Genomic DNA, 16,380 nt, shown 5'->3' with positions numbered 1-16,380 from the left:
CTAAACCAGGTCTAAACCAGGACTAAACCAGGACTAAACCATGACTAAGCCAGGTCTAAGCCAGGACTAAACCAGGTCTAAAACAGGTCTAAAACGAAAACTAAACCAGGTCTAAACCAGGTCTAAACCAGGACTTAACCACCACCGCCTCCTCCCATACACCACAGGGATAAATAATTAATTAATTTAATACATTTTTTTCTCATTGTAGGAGCTCAGTGATGGTGAACGGCGCCTGTGAAAAGGTAAATTCTGTCTTCTCGTCTATTGAAACGTATTAGTGTTGGCGCTACAGGACGTAAACAATCCCAAAAGATTTTATCAAAATGCTAACAAATGTGAACCAGCTGAACCATTATTCTTATAGTATAGAATTGAAAATCAAGTACAACCTACAAGATTTTTTATATATTGATGTTATAATCATATGTTTTAATTGATAATTCTTAAAGGTGCACTATGTAACATTTCTGGCAGATGGTCACCTGCTTGTCTCCATGGAGATGTTATTGCTTTGTGTTGAATGTTCGACATACATTGTAAAACTCCTTGGACACAAGCAGATGTCGCCAACAGAAGTTACTGGTCATATCTGTGGAAAGGATCGCCTCCTCACAGACTCAACACATGCTTTTCACTGTATTTTTGGAATATAAAAACATCTGTAATTGAAAAAAATGAATGCCATATATTCTCATGTCGAAGGGCCCGACCCCAGAAAAGTTACACAGTGCACTAATAATGAAGGATTACTAAACTAATAATGAAGGATTACTAAAATGTGTGAATGAAATGAAACACTCCAGGTATGTTTTTGAGGAGTAACGACATTATAACTTGTCTTAAAGCTCACAACGATCAATTTTGTGTAATATAGGACCTTTAAATGTACAGTACAATACAATAATACACTTTGAACACAAATACTGTTAAGTCATTGCTTTCCTTGTTATTGCAAAAATCCCTAGCACATGATGACAACACACAAAGGAAAATGACTAACGCTGTTGTCACTGTTTTGTCTCAGAAGGGGCTGTCCCAGACCCTGTCCCACTCTGACACCACAGAGGAGGAGAGCAGGCAGATGGAGGAAATCCTAAGACTGGAACGCGAGATCGAACGTCTCCAGAAACAGCAAGAAGACGGCGTTTCTTTGCTTGGAGACATGTCCCGTGAGGAGCTTCGCCAAATCAGGGACGCCGAGATCTACCGCCTGGAGAAGGAAGCGTCGCGAGTGGCTACAGAATTCCTTGATTTGTTGGATTTTGGTGGATTGGAGCCTTCGTTATCCAGCGAGGAAAACCTTCACGACCCCACGGAATCCACCGCTCCCCTCGCCGAAGAAGAGGTGGATGAGGGGTTCCACGCTGAAGATGAGTGCGTAGCGTTGCCAGACTTTCCTTCACCGGTTTCAGCTCCTCTGGATAAAGAAGTGTTCCAGAGTATCCCACCTCCTCCTCCAGATTTTGCAGAAGGACAGCTAGCTACTCCCTCCCCCTCCTCTGTACAGAATAAACCAGTTACTTCCAACGGACTTAGTCATGTTCCCAATCTTTCCACAAACCATGCTCCCGCTCCTCTTCCTGCTCTTACTAATGGACACAGGGAAGAGAGAGCGACCCGGGGGTCAAAACTGAATGAGTCAGTGAATGGTCAAGTGTCCCACAGCAACCTCCCAGACCCGGAGTCGGACTATGACCAGGAAGAATTTGAAGAGGCTCATGGGAGTTCGGGGGCGAGTATCAATGACGGACACATCACCGACGAGGAGGTGGTGAGGAAGTCCTCCGGTACACAAAACAGTCTGGACTCATTCAGGGGCAGCTCCGACTCGGTAAGATTTTCATTTATTTGTTTTTAATGTTGAATTCTTACAGTTTTGTTGGACTAAAGGGGCATTGTGTAAATTTTCTGGTGGAGGGTCTGTCACTTAGCCTGATTCATCACCCGGTTTCACTTTGTAGAAACCGTCTGACCTCGCAGCATTAGAATTCGTTCGCTCGACGGTAGGCGGGTACTTTTTTATTTAACCAATCCCTGCTATTTGGTCGTGACATATGTAATGCGCCGCTAATGAGGCTAAATGGTATATTAAGTTTTTCCCAAATCCTGTAGGAAGAAGGGCAATAACGTCTTTCCCTTTGATAAAATTCACCAAACATTCTCTTTGTTCCAGCTTTGAATCCTTGATCTCGGGAATTGTTGCCAAAACAGAGTCTATGGCTCTTCGCTGATTGGCTGGTGCCCGAACTCGCACTTCCGGGGTTTTTGCGAACCGTCTAGTGTATTCCGATTCCTGACCTAGTCGCTAGAAAAATGAAATTGAGCGGAGGCACCAGCTTGTTCCTATGGATATGTAAATGCTCTGCCTGGCATGTTCCACAGTATGACATTAAACAGCTGTATCTTTCATTTATTACACTAGTATTTAAAATATATCACTCATTTTACCAGATCATTGGCATTTTTTGTCCTAACAACATGAAAATTGGCACTGCACACACCCGTCCCATTAGAATGACACCCTTCAAACAAACAAACACACAGACAGACGTTCCTTGAATGAATAGATAAATTACAGGTGGTTTTATAGCTCAAAAATACCTAGAAAAACAGCTGTTCTGACTGTGAGCAGGGTTGCCTCTCCACACATCTGACCTGTAACTTGGCCTGGTTTGGTCTCTATGAAGAAAGAAAGGAAACATTCCAGACAAAGCAATAACATTTCCAAGGAGAAAAGCATTTGACGGACCCTCCAAGTTACACGATGTACTCATGTTTGACATTGCTCATGATGGCAAAAAAGAGGTGTTTTGGTTTACCTGGCCTTAAAAATACACTGTGTAACATTTCCAGTGAAGGATCCGCCATCTGCTTGTCTCCATGGAGATGTTATTGCTTTGTCTAGAATGTTCCGCAGTATAGATTAAACCTATTTATTCACAAGAGAGTCAGGCAGGTTACAGCACTACGCTACATTACAGTTCAGATCTGTGGAAAGTCGCCCCTATTCACAGAAGGAATTATTGTATTTTTGAGCGACACATAATGAAAAAAATAGTAGATGAATATGTTTAATACCATGGAACATTCAAGGTAAAGCAGTATCATCTCCATGGAGACAAGTAAGTAGCTATCCCTCCATCAAAAAAGTTGTGCAGTCCAACTTTAATGAAATAAATAGCTTCAGCAGTCTCCCATAGCTTCAAAGTTATTATTTTATTATGTTATTAAGCTTTATTGTCAAAAATTAGTAATCTGATATGTTTTTAGTATCCCGATAATGATTTTCAGACAATATTGAAAATCTAACAGAAATGTGTTAAAACATGTCTTTAAATGTCTTTGTTGAGGTTTAAGTAGCAGACAATGTAAAAGGACTGCAAACTTACTCATAAATGAATTCTCATTAAACTCGTTAATTAATAAAAGTACAGAAATATTACTTTATAACCTTTTTGACCAACAGTCTAAATCAGGCATGTCCAAACTATGGCCCAGTTTTTCTTGGCCCTCAAGCTACCAGGTTAGTTGGCCCAAATTAGGATCTTATATTGAATAAAGCTCTGGTGGCTCATTCTAACCTGTTAAAAATGCACATATTACAATGATTCACTGTACTGGGCACCAGTCTATGGCCATCCATCTGCCTTCTGCTTTGTATGTGTTTTGATAAGTCGACCTTGATCAGACCTGGGTGTTGTCCAGCTCAAGGGCCACATATGGTCCTTTGGTTGACTCTGACCGTCCTATTTAAGATAATTTGGAATTACCAAATAAACATATTTTATAATTTTACCCCACGCATGGACTAAAGCTGGTGTTTTTAAATTATATTTTTTGTAAGAGAATCTCACTTTTTCATTGCTTAGTCAAAACATAAACTCTTACCAATCTTACCAGCTCGTCAAAACAGTGTTATTTACTCAGGATGTAACAATAACCGAAATATCGTGATATTGTATCGTCAAAAGTCTCACAATAATATCATGGGCTGTCACAACATATCAAATCACAAGTTCATTTGCTTAAATGCGTGATTTTATAGCAGCAACAGCTTCTAAACCTAGGGAACTACATATCCCATGATTCATTTCAGTGCAGACAACATGAAGAGATATGTTTTTTACTTGAATTCTTGGGATTATGACAGTAATAATTCGCACCAAAATCTCGTCAAGGTATTTTAAAAACAAAAGTGTCCCATCTACAATAATATTAGCCTCTCCAAAATATCGCAATAAATATCATACCATGAGATTTGTATATTGTTACATCCCTACTATTTACTGCTTTTTATAAAGAAATACAATTAATATTATGCAGAATTGAGTTCAGCATTTTGGCCGTGCCCTCCACAATATTTTCTGTTTCTCATGTGGCCCCATGGAAAAAATAATTGCCCACTCCTGCCCTTGATGAAAAAAGTTTGGTCACCCCTGGATCACCCTAAATCAGCACATTTCACTCAAAAATACACATTACAAAAAGCTTGCCAGTGCTAGTATAGTGGCCTTGCCCCTTCCTAAATCTGGTATTACTGCAAAAATTGGTAAGAGGTATAGATAAGATTATGATTGTGTCTGTGCAGTCAGTGCCCAGTGAATGTCTATTAATCATCACTTTTCTTATTCAAACATATTTTTGTGTAACTAATGTTGTTTTTTACACATTCCAATTTCTTTCTACTTTTTAAAAACTTCTCCAAGAGTTCATCTCCTCAGTGTGATTGAGTGATTTTGGCCCTGATAACCTCACAGAAACTGCCAGTGTCAACACAAGCAGCAAGCTCAAAGAATTAGTGCCTTTCAGGTGCATAGCTTCAAGCGACAGGCTCAGAGATAAAGACAAACAAAAGTCAGACTGGTATTAAGAGGTTTCATTGTTTCGCCAGTTCACTCAGATCTGTTTCTGCTTGGTTCTTTTCAGTTCATCGACAGTGATGATGAGAACGATGCCTATGTGGACACAGATGAAGAGGTTTCCAATGGCAGAGTCAACCTCCTGAACGGATCTGGGCCTCCCTACTTCCACGGCTATCTGTACATGAAGAGTGAGTCACTTTATCAGATTTAAACCTCCTCTTCTTGTGAGCTTGAAGACATTTTATAATGCTGTTACCTCATCAAAACACACCTGGAGTTGTTTTGTTTCATTCACACGTTTGAGCAAACCTTTATTTTTAGTCTCTCTACATCTCCAAAGCTCAAAATGCTCTGTTCCACCTTGTGATGTCACCGGGGTGTTGTAGACATGGTACGTGGGGGTACACCATCCACCCACTTCTCCTGACGTGAGATATAAAAAAAATAATAAATGTAAAATAGCTACAACTTAAATGTCAAACCGGAGCTATTGGCAATGGTGAAAACAACCTGCACAGGCTCATGATATCTGCACTACTGTCCTATAGTGACCTGAGACATGAGGGGACCAGAACTGGTCCGGGACTGGGCCGGGACTGGGACACTGGGACAGGACTGGGATGGGTCTGGACCGGGTCTGGATCGGGACTGGACCAGAGCTAGACCAGGACTGAGTGTCGGGACGGGTTTGTGAATACCCTGCTCCATGGGCTCAGATCTCTCTCTCTCTCTCTCAAGTCCAGGATTGGTCCTGGTTTGATCCTGGTTTGGGGCTAGTGTGGTCATGGTGTAGTCCTGGTTTGGTTCTGGTTTGAACCTGGTTTGGTCCTGGTTTGGTCCAAGCTTCAAATTTAGGCAAATACACGGGTTGTGCAGACATATGGAGTTTAAAAACAGTGGATTCACTTAATGACGTCAGAAGGTGGAACAGACTGTTTTCAGTTTGAGAGAAGAACTAAACATGGATCTGCGTGTTAAACATGTCTGAATGAAACAAAACACAACTCCAGGTCTGTTTGTGATGAGGAAACAACATTATAACATAGATCCAAAGAGAGGGTAATAGAGATCCTTAAAAGATTGTCAGTCTTTTATATCCCCTGAATCATCTTTTCGAAAATAGCCTAGCCACAGTTAAACCCATGCTGTGTAACTTTTCTGGTGGATGGCCACCTGTTATTGTTTTGCTTTGGGATGCACCAATTCATTTTTTAACATAACTTTACCATATTTATATGTGGTATCTGTGTAATCCCTCAGTGGTCCATGTAGGTCCTTTATGGTCCATGGGCGTATACTAGTCTATGAGCTTTTATACTTTTTCTTATACAGCTCAAGATCATTCTAAAACTATTCAGGAAAGGTTCATTTCTATCTTGTGAATGTGACTTTTTAGTCTTGACACTTGCACAAATGAGTATCTAGTCTCAATACTAGTTTTAGGATCAATTTGTATCTGATTTTGACACTTTTGACAACCCTATGAAACTAATTATCCAGCTGCAAAAAACTGTAAATACACACTAAATCTATAAATATTGGTAGTAATGTTTGTGATTAATCAAAAAGGGCCAATATATCAAACCTATATTTGCCCTTTTTAGCATATTAGATATCAGCCGTACATCCCCAGTAGAGCTATGCATGAAATATATATATACATAAAGCTTTGTTTTAACTCTTTAGTCCAAACAGAGTGTTGTGGATGAGTTTGTACTAAATTGAATTTGATAATTTGCGGTGAAATTACCTAAATTAACTCTACATATCCATATGAAAAATATCAGCAGAAGCCATCACCTGGTTTCTCTGGATTCTTAACAATTCTATCAGCATCAGCCATGAAACATTTAACAATAATAATACATTTTATTTACATAGCACTTTTCTAAACACTCAAGGATGCTGCACAAAGAAAACAATTAAAAACAGTACAAACCCTTTACTCGAGCAGCCATTCAGGCACCACTTCCATCACAGTAAAATACTCTGTGCGTGTACTACTTTAAACTGCTTGTATTCACTTCCAAACTGTAATGGTTATCTTTGACGTACTGCATATTTAGTCACATAATATTTACTCTCTCTCTGTATTTTGACGAGCTCTTAGCCCTCCCCCTAAACCACATGTCCCCTTTGCTTTTGTTCTCCCAGGCGGGCTCACGATTTCCTGGCGTCCCCTGAATCATTTTGAGTTCTTTTTTAAATTGTATGTGCTAAAATAGCCTCACCGCACTTAAATCTGTACTATGTAACTTTTCTGGTGGAAAATCCGTCATCTTCTTATTGCCATGGAGACGTTGTTGTTCTGTGAATGTGACTTTATTTTCTTATCAATGCTTGCTCAAATGAGTAGTTTAGATACTAGTTTTAGATTAGACAAACTTTATTGATCCACGAGAGAAATTACTTGGACACAGTAGCTCACACATCACAATAAATATAATAACAAAGAGAAAAAAATATATAAATGGTAATAATACTTTCTAAATAAGTATAAAAATTAGCAAGAAATAGCCAGAAGTATCAATTTGTATCTGATTTTTAACTCTTTTGACAATAGACAAACACAAAATCTATGAATATGAGAAATAGTGATTAATACAGATATATTGGACTGATATTTGCCATTTTTAGTGCACTGGATATCGGCTATAAATGGTTAATTATTAATGGTGATGGTTATCTTTGGCATAGTGCATTATTTAGTTATATAATATTTACTCACTCTTTGTATTTTGTCCAGTAGTGGAAGAGTACAAAAGTAAAAGTACAATATTTAAGTACAATTCTTAGGTATCTGTACATTTTGCAGTGGATAATTTTTACTTTCACTTTACTACATTTGAAAGCATGTATCTGTATTTTCTACTCCACTACATTTTAGATCTGGACTGAAAAGTAAAAAGTACTTTTCTTTATGGTTTGAGACCTGCTGATTTATTTTTTACACATTAAATTTGAGTTAACATCCCAACTTTAAGCAAACCAAAAACAAAAAAACAGCTACATAATTTAAGAAATCAACTGAACCACTTAAAATCTGCTAAAATCTTTATCAAAATCACTACATTTGATGCTTTAATTGTACTTCAGGAGTTTTACCTAAGTAGATTTAGACTTACTTTTACTTGAGTAACCTTTTGCCCCTGTGTCTGTACTTTTACTTAAGTAACAAAATTGTGTACTTCATCCACCACTGCTTATTGTTCAATATATGAAAGCTGGAACCATATATTTTTGGGGTCAATATTTACCGTGTGTACAATTTCTTTGTACTACTGGGACATTTTTGGTTATTTTTTGACTGTATGATAAGATTTGCATATGACTCATTACAGATGCAAACTCAATACCAAATTTGAGACCTGCTGAAATGGCTGAAACTTTTTTTTTAGCACATTTAATTTGAGTTTATGTCTCAACTTCAAGCAAACCAGATTAAGAAATCGATTGAATCATTGAAATAAGCTAAAATCTTTCTCAAAATCACTACATTTGATTCTTTTACTTTTTATTTTTAAAGTACATTTTTAAACAGGTACTTCAGTTGTTTTACTTAAATTTGCATTATGTAACTTTCTCGTGGAGGGTCTGTCAAATACTTTTCTTCATGGAGATGTTATTGCTTCGTCTGGAATGTTTCACAGTATGGCATTAAACCTTTCTATCTTCATGGAGACCAAACCAGACCAAGTTACAGGTCAGATCTGTGAAGAGGCGACCCTTGTTTCTCTAAGTATTTTGGAGCTATAATTGAATAAATGTAAGGTAGAGCTTTTTTATGTCATACTGTGAAACAAGCAGGTGACGGACCCCAAATGAAAAGTGACATAGTCCACCTTTAAGGAGCTTTTTCATGTATTACTTTTACTTTTATTTAAAAACAAAACTAACAAAACTGAATACTTCATCCCCCACTGATTTTGACTAGAACTAGCCCTCCCTCTAAACCACATTTCCCCGTTGCTTTTGTTCTCCCAGGCGGGCTCATGATTCCCTGGCGACGGCGCTGGTGCGTGTTAAAAGATGACACCTTCATGTGGTTCCGGGCGAAGCAGGACTCTCTCAAATCGGGCTGGCTCTACAAGAAGGGAGGGGGCATGTCCACGCTGTCACGACGGAACTGGAAAATGCGCTGGTTCGTGCTTCGCGAAAACAAGCTCATGTACTTCGAGAACGACAGCGAGGAGAAGCAGAAAGGGACCATTGATATCCGAGCTGCTAAGTATGGGAGACATGTTGTTTTATGAAAGTGTATATGACAAGTTAAACTGTTTATTTTGCTAAATTGTAGTTAATGTTATTATATTTAAAGGTCCTATATTACGCAAAATTGACTCTTCTGAGCTTTAAGCCATGTTATAATGTTGTTACCTTTTCAAAAACATAAAAAACAGACCTGGAGCTGTGTTTTGTTTCATTTTCACACGTTTGAGAAAATATGTATTATTAGTCTGTCTACATCTCTAAAGTCTCCAGCCGTTTTTCCTCTGGTGAGCTACCTTTACAAAACAAAAATGCCAAAGAGCTACTTATTTTAACAAGAAATTTAGTATATATAAGAGCCACAGCCATAGATTGGGAACAGTTAGATGCTTATAAAATATAAACCATTATTCATTTAATAGTGCACAGAACTGGGCATTAAAATGATAAGATTTACAATAGTAATTCAACAAATTTTACTGATTCAGCACAATATGTATAATTCAGAAATCCCTTGGTGAGCTCCTTGAAATGGGGTGGAGAGCTACAGGTAGTTCCCGAGCTACAGGTTGGAAATCCCTGCTCAAAATGCTCTGTTCCACCTTGTGATGTCCTGAAGCAAGAGTTTTCAGCTACATTTTACCTTTACTTCAGTAGAAAAAAACACAGTGGAGCACTTCCTGTGTTACCACATGACATCACAAGGTGGAACAGAGTATTTTCAGTTTGAGAGAAGAACTCTAAAGTCTAAATATGTACGATTTGTGTGTTAAACGTGTGAACGAAAACAAAACACAACTCCAGGTCTTTTTGTGATAAGGAAACTACATAATAACATAGCTCAAAAAATAGCGTAATCTGGGTCCTTTAAGATTTTTAAATATCTGCCTAATTTTTCCAAGTTTTCACAGATTTGACACACATAGAGTTAATTCCATAGTTGTTACCTAGCAACCATAAAGAAATCATGGCTAGATTACATTTTTTTAAATGATTAGACTAAACACTTCACACCTTTATTTTGTTAATTGAATAAGGAAGTAACAAAATCCAAATTCCTCTGTACGATATTTTCACTATATGCATGTCACAGTACGATATTTATTATGATATTTTGTAGAAGACAGAAGAAAGAATTGTGAATATACTGCTTTTTCCTCTAAAAATGTCTTGACAAGCCTTTGGTTCTGTCATAAACCAAAGAGTTAAGATCTTAAAGTGGTTAATAAGTAATTTCATTTGACAGAAATAGAGCAAAGGATCATGGTCTATGTAGTTCCCTCGGGTTCTTTTAGCTGTTGCTGCACCAAAACAATGAATTTAAGCAAAGGAACTTGTAATTTGATATATTGTGATGGTCCACGATATTATTGAGAGACTTCTGACGATACAATGTCACAATATTTCGGTTATTGTTACATCCCTATAAATTAAAGTTTAAATTACCATAAAAATGCACATTATTGTCCGTGCATTTTGGATAGAATTTTCCGTGTTGACATAATTAGAGGTACTACTGTTTTAAATCTCACTGTACTTTTATTTTCAACATTTTTTCAACAAACTGCCACTTAACTGATCTAAAACTATGATTTATATTTACCACCGATACTATCGTAATTAGAAAAAAATAAAAACTGTCATATGCACTTTAAAGATGCACTGCGCAATTTTTCTGGTGGAGAGTGTCACCTGCTTGTCTTAATATTTAGACACATAATATCTAAATCTATATAGCATTTATTCATAAAAATACAATCATTTTCTCGGTGAATAGGGTTGCCTTTCCACAGATCTGACTTGTAATATAGCCTATAGTTGCATCCCTTGAGATAGATACGTTTAATTTATACTGTGGAACATTCTAGAGCAAAGCAATAACATCTACATGGAGACAAGCAGGTGACAGACCCTCCACGAGAAAAAGTTGCGCAGTGCACCTTTAATAATATAAGTTATTTTGAATGAAGAGTTTGTATTTATTACGTGTAATTTTATGTTTAGGGAAATCGTGGACAATCACGAGAAGGAAAACGCACTGAACATCGTGACAGAAGAGAGGACCTACCACATCTACGCAGAATCTCCAGAAGATGCAAGGTAATTTAAAAGGACTTACGACGATTTACTTAGGCGCATAAAGATTATAATACACTTCAGTAGAATTAGAAAGACTTTGTGGCTGAATAAAGCATTTATTCCTAACTAATCAGGTCTGGCAACTTTGATTAAAACACTGTGCAGTCCTAGCTTTTACAGTTTACAATTTTGTTGATTGTGTGAAAATATAAATCTAGTAAGTATCATTAAGTATAAGTAGTAGTAATAAATGACATAAATGCTAAAATTTTTCCTATAATCAAGCCATTCTGTTCACCTTCAATGAGATAATTCTATTTTTTAAAGTATTACTCCTAGTTGAGTCACTCTTGAGTCTTTTCATGTCATTATTAACATAGTCTTTGTTTTTTATTTATTTATTTTGCAATGTTACAATATATTCTTACATAATTTTACAGTTTCTTGTTTTGTTTTACTTTGTCTTTTTGTTGCTTCTTGCTTTTAAAGGGTCTATATTACAATATTTTATGATCTGCTGTGTGTTGTAATGTTCTTTTCTCCATGAAAAACATACCTATTTGGATCATTTCAACCAATTTCCACAAGATGGAACAGAGTATTTTGAGCTCTGGAGATGCAGACAGACTAATAATGCAGGATTACTCAAACATGTGTGAATGAAACAAAACACAGCTCCAGGTCTGTTTTTGTGGAGGTAACATCATAACACGGCTTAACACAAGAGTTTTAACAGGAATACGTTGAGTCATTGTTCCCTCTTGTGGTTATCCATGGAAACTGTCTTTAATGCTGTCTTGCTCTCTCTCTCCCCCTCCCTCTCTCCTCTGCTGCTTCCCTCCCTCCCTCTTCCTCTCCTCCCCCTCCCCTCTCCGTGACCCCTCAGCGGTTGGTTCAATGTGCTGAGTCGTGTGCACAGCGCCAGTCCGGAGCAGCTCCTGGAGATGCACCACGAACAGGCCAACCCAAAGAACGCAGTGGTGAGTTCCTGTTTCCTCTCGCTGCCAAAACCCCAGACCCAAGTCTACTTTGCACTCACAAGGCTCAGTTTAGTTGTTACAGTAGGGAAAAATGGTCTATGGATACTTTAGTCTATATTATATAAAATCAATATGTATCAATATATACCCAATCCAGTCCAATCCAACTTAATTTGTATAGCACATTTTAAACAAGACAGTTTCCAAAATTACAAAATTACTACAAAATTACTAAAACCAATGAACAAAAATAATAAAATAAATACATGAAAGCAGAACATTCCAGAGTTTGGGATCGGCCAAAGAGTCTAAGTCTCTTTTTAGGCCCGACGAGTTGGAGCTGACCCTCAAACCTCAGAGCATGTGCAGGGTGTAAATTTGGAGGAGGTCTGAGACATACTGTGGGGCCAGTCCATTCAAAGCTTTAAAAACAAAGAATAAAATCTTAAAATCAATTCTAAAATTAGCAGGAAGCCATTGCAACGACGCAAGAATTGGGGTAATGTGATCGCGCTTTTTGCTCCCTGATAAAAGACACGCTGCAGAGTTCTGGACTGAGTGCAAGTGACGATTTGCTTTTTGGTTGATTCTTGTATAGAGCTCATTGCAGTAGTCCAGATGAGTAGAAATAAAAGCGTGCATGACCTGTTCAAAATGATTAAAAGATAAAAAAGTTTTCACTTTGGATTAAAGACGAAGGTGATAAAAACTGGATTTAACAACAGAATTTACCTGCTTATTAAGTTTAAAATTACAGTCTACAATCAGGCCAAGGTTGGTGGCTGAGGGATGAATTAGTTCCTTGAAGGGACCCATATCAGGATATATATATCTGTTTCTAAAACTGTTTATCGCTAATGCGTAATAATTGTGTTTTTTAATGTAATACACTGACATATTATGACAATGGCAAACCGACAAACAAACTGACAATTGCATTTTATACAATTAAACATGGAAGTCAATCTGCTGGAATGTCCTCTCACCAATCACCACCAATCTCTCACTCACTCAATTATGACAGTATTTAGGAAACAATAGTAAGTTTTGACCTGGACTGCGGCAGAATCACAAACTTATACATACCATAAACTTGTATTTATAGTCATTTGATTTAATTATATATGCATATTTTTCACACTCTACAGGGAACCCTAGATGTGGGATTGATTGACTCAGTTTGTGCGTCTGACAACCCCGACAGGTGAGAGATGCCCAGTGGTCTTTAACTGTGTTTTACTCATTTTATTTGATCACTTTACAACAGTGTGATCAATACAATGTTTTGTTTTAGACCTAATTCCTTTGTGATCATCACTGCAAATCGAGTGATCCACTGTAACACGGACACGCCCGAAGAGATGCACCACTGGATCGGACTGCTCCAGAAGTCCAAGGGAGACACTAGGAGTGACGGACAGGAGTTTCTAGTCAGAGGTGAGTTTGAACTTTAAATCAGCTAAAATGTTTAACTTTAATCCACTGTTTGACTTGACTAAACTGGCTCCTGTCCGGACCTGCTCCCTCAGGCTGGCTTCACAAAGAGATGAAGTCCGGAGTCAAAAGCACCTCTCTGAAGCTGAAGAAGCGCTGGTTCGTCCTCACAACAAACTCTTTGGATTATTACAAGTCCTCAGAACGAAATGCCACCAAACTGGGCACTTTAGTCCTCAACAGCCTCTGCTCCGTGGTGCAGCCGGATGAGAAGGTCTTCAAAGACACTGGTACAAAGCAGGATATCCTTTCATAATAATAGAGTATTTTATCCATAACTCCTGATCTCAGTAACATGATGTCTCTATACTGTTCCCTCAGGTTACTGGAATATCATTGTCCATGGACGAAAGCACTCTTATCGCCTTTACACCAAAATGCTAAATGAAGCCATGCGCTGGGCTAATGCCATCCAGGGAGCCATAGACAGCAAGGTTCCCATAGAAACACCAACACAACAACTCATCAGGGATATCAAGGTAATTTAACTCCACACGTCCAGACCAGAGCTCTGAACATGGTGAAATGTAATATCTATATAATACTATTATAATAACATTTGACCTGACCTTTGGGTTTTCAGTCTTCCAAACCAAGGACACAGTCTGTAGTGAAGTGAGGTACTCACCTCTGTGTGCAGTGCTGACTTCTTTCTTTCAGTTTTCCTGTCATATTTTCATGTGTTTAATTTCTTTTCTTGAAAATTTACATAACAAAAAACAAAACAAAACCCTCCTACACACTTCCCCTCCCTACACAAAATTACATTAAAAAAAAAAAAAACACTGGAAAAACAAACATCAGCTGTCAGAGTCATGCACGGGTAAATTTTTGGAGACCAGCACCCGCCCGCACCTGTACAGTACAGCACTGCACCCGCCCTCTAACCTGTGATTATATCAAAGCTACACTACACCAGGACTAAACCAGGAGCGCAGCTGCTGAGCTGATCACTTCCGCTGATGGTTTTATGTTATAAAAACATTAAAGTTACTCTCTCAGCCTGGAAATGGCACATGTTTCCAGGGCAACGGATGTCTTGGACACGTGTCAAGTATTTTTCACCCATTCATTGTTAATTTGATTCACCTGGCCCGCCAGAACGTTAAAACCCGCCTATTTCAGCAACTATTTGCGGATACCCGACCTGGTGCAGAACTCTGATGTCACTCAAGTCCAATTCTTGTGTTTAATTTCTAGTAAACTTTCAATATTGTTGTAGAATAGTTCTGCATTGGGTAGTTTATATACCAGCTTCTTCTTTGCCTGACCTCTGTCGTGTTTTCACAGGAGAGCAGTTTGAATGTAGAGGCTGTGGAGCAGACCTACTGGAGGAACCCCATCCTCAGATATACCCAGCATCCTTTGCACTCACCTCTTCTACCTCTGCCATATGGAGATGTCAGCGTCCACTGTGAGTCTGGTCTTTGTGTGTTTATCATATTTATTTTTTTCAACACCATTATACATTTTATTATGTTTTATGTTAAACCATAAACTAAAAAAATTGACTCTTGTGAGCTTTAAGCCATACCTGGAGTTGTGTTTTATTTCACTCACACATGTTTAGTATTAGACTGTCTACATTGCCAAAGCTCAAAATGCTCTGTTCCACCTTGTGATGTCATGTAGTGGAACTTTTTCAAGTTACTTTTACCTTTAGTTCAGTAGAGAGGCAATTCCAGGTTTTAAATTATCCAAATGATTGTAGTGAAGGTGTATGGAGTTTAAAAACACAGTGGAGCACTTCCTGTTTTTCCACATGACATCACAAGGTGGATCAAAGTGTTTTCTGTTTGAAAGATGAGCTCAGGCTAAACATACGGGATTAGTGTGTTAAACTTGTGTGAATGAAACAAAACACAACTCCAGACTCTTTAATGTTTTATAGCTATTATTATCATTTCTATTTTTGTATTAGTTGTTTTCATGTTTTTTAGTTTAGTTTTTTTTTTTGTAATTTTGTACCTGCGCTCTCTCTCTCCCAGTGCAAAAGGAAAAGGGCTACACCAGCCTGCAAGATGAAGCTGTCAAGATCTTCAACTCTCTTCAGGAGATGGAGGCCGTGTCCGACCCGGTGCCCATCATCCAGGGCATCCTCCAGACCTGCCAGGACCTGCGGGCGCTGAGGGACGAGGTCTACTGTCAGCTGATCAAACAGACCAATCACGTGCCTCATCCCAACAGCCCGGCCAATCGTGCGCACTGGCACCTCCTCACCTGTATGAGCTGCACCTTCCTGCCCAGTCGAGGCATCCTGCGCTACCTCAGATTCCACCTCAAAAGGTACAAAAAACGTTTGGCTTTTGAGCTGTTAAAGATGCATTGTGTGACATTTCTGATGGAGGGTCCGTCAAATGCTTTTCACCATGGAGATGTTTTTGCTTTGTCTGAAATCGTCCTTTCTATTAGAGCTGCCTGATTATGGAAAAAATCATCATGATTATTTTGGTCAATATTGAAATCATGATTATTCAAACGATTATTTTCTAGTTACACAATGCATTTATTCAGCATTTCTCTCTCAAAAAACACTTTGTCATTGATAATTTACGCAAAACTGTTAAATTGAAAATAAATATAGGCTACAAATATGTACCTTAGAGCAGTTTTGTGATGTATAAAACATAAAATTAATAAAATATACTTTGAACATGAAATAAGGCATAAAAAAACATAAATGTATCCAAAATAAACTATATATCCAGCTGATCTCTGTATTTAAAAGATCTAATAAATATACTATTTATATA

At 38.0% G+C, this 16,380-nt stretch overlaps 1 protein-coding gene across 1 annotated transcript in view; it reads left to right on the top strand.

Moving 5' to 3' along the window:
* The window catches only part of myo10l3 (myosin X, like 3), a 134,796-nt gene that overhangs the window by 107,402 nt on the left and 11,014 nt on the right, over positions 1-16,380 (top strand). The window contains exons 24-35 of the mRNA XM_055148531.1: positions 212-245; positions 1,028-1,834; positions 4,930-5,053; positions 8,850-9,093; positions 11,079-11,174; positions 12,040-12,133; positions 13,282-13,337; positions 13,428-13,570; positions 13,663-13,857; positions 13,949-14,106; positions 14,918-15,041; positions 15,616-15,913. Of these exons, the coding sequence (XP_055004506.1) occupies positions 212-245; positions 1,028-1,834; positions 4,930-5,053; positions 8,850-9,093; positions 11,079-11,174; positions 12,040-12,133; positions 13,282-13,337; positions 13,428-13,570; positions 13,663-13,857; positions 13,949-14,106; positions 14,918-15,041; positions 15,616-15,913 (2,373 nt within the window). The remainder of the gene's footprint in view (positions 1-211; positions 246-1,027; positions 1,835-4,929; positions 5,054-8,849; positions 9,094-11,078; positions 11,175-12,039; positions 12,134-13,281; positions 13,338-13,427; positions 13,571-13,662; positions 13,858-13,948; positions 14,107-14,917; positions 15,042-15,615; positions 15,914-16,380) is intronic.

This window comes from Boleophthalmus pectinirostris, unplaced genomic scaffold (genome assembly GCF_026225935.1).
Source record: "Boleophthalmus pectinirostris isolate CB_2022bp ecotype Guang Dong unplaced genomic scaffold, ASM2622593v1 HiC_scaffold_1, whole genome shotgun sequence".
Taxonomy (NCBI): domain Eukaryota; kingdom Metazoa; phylum Chordata; class Actinopteri; order Gobiiformes; family Gobiidae; genus Boleophthalmus; species Boleophthalmus pectinirostris.
This window is presented reverse-complemented; position numbering and strand designations above follow the sequence as displayed.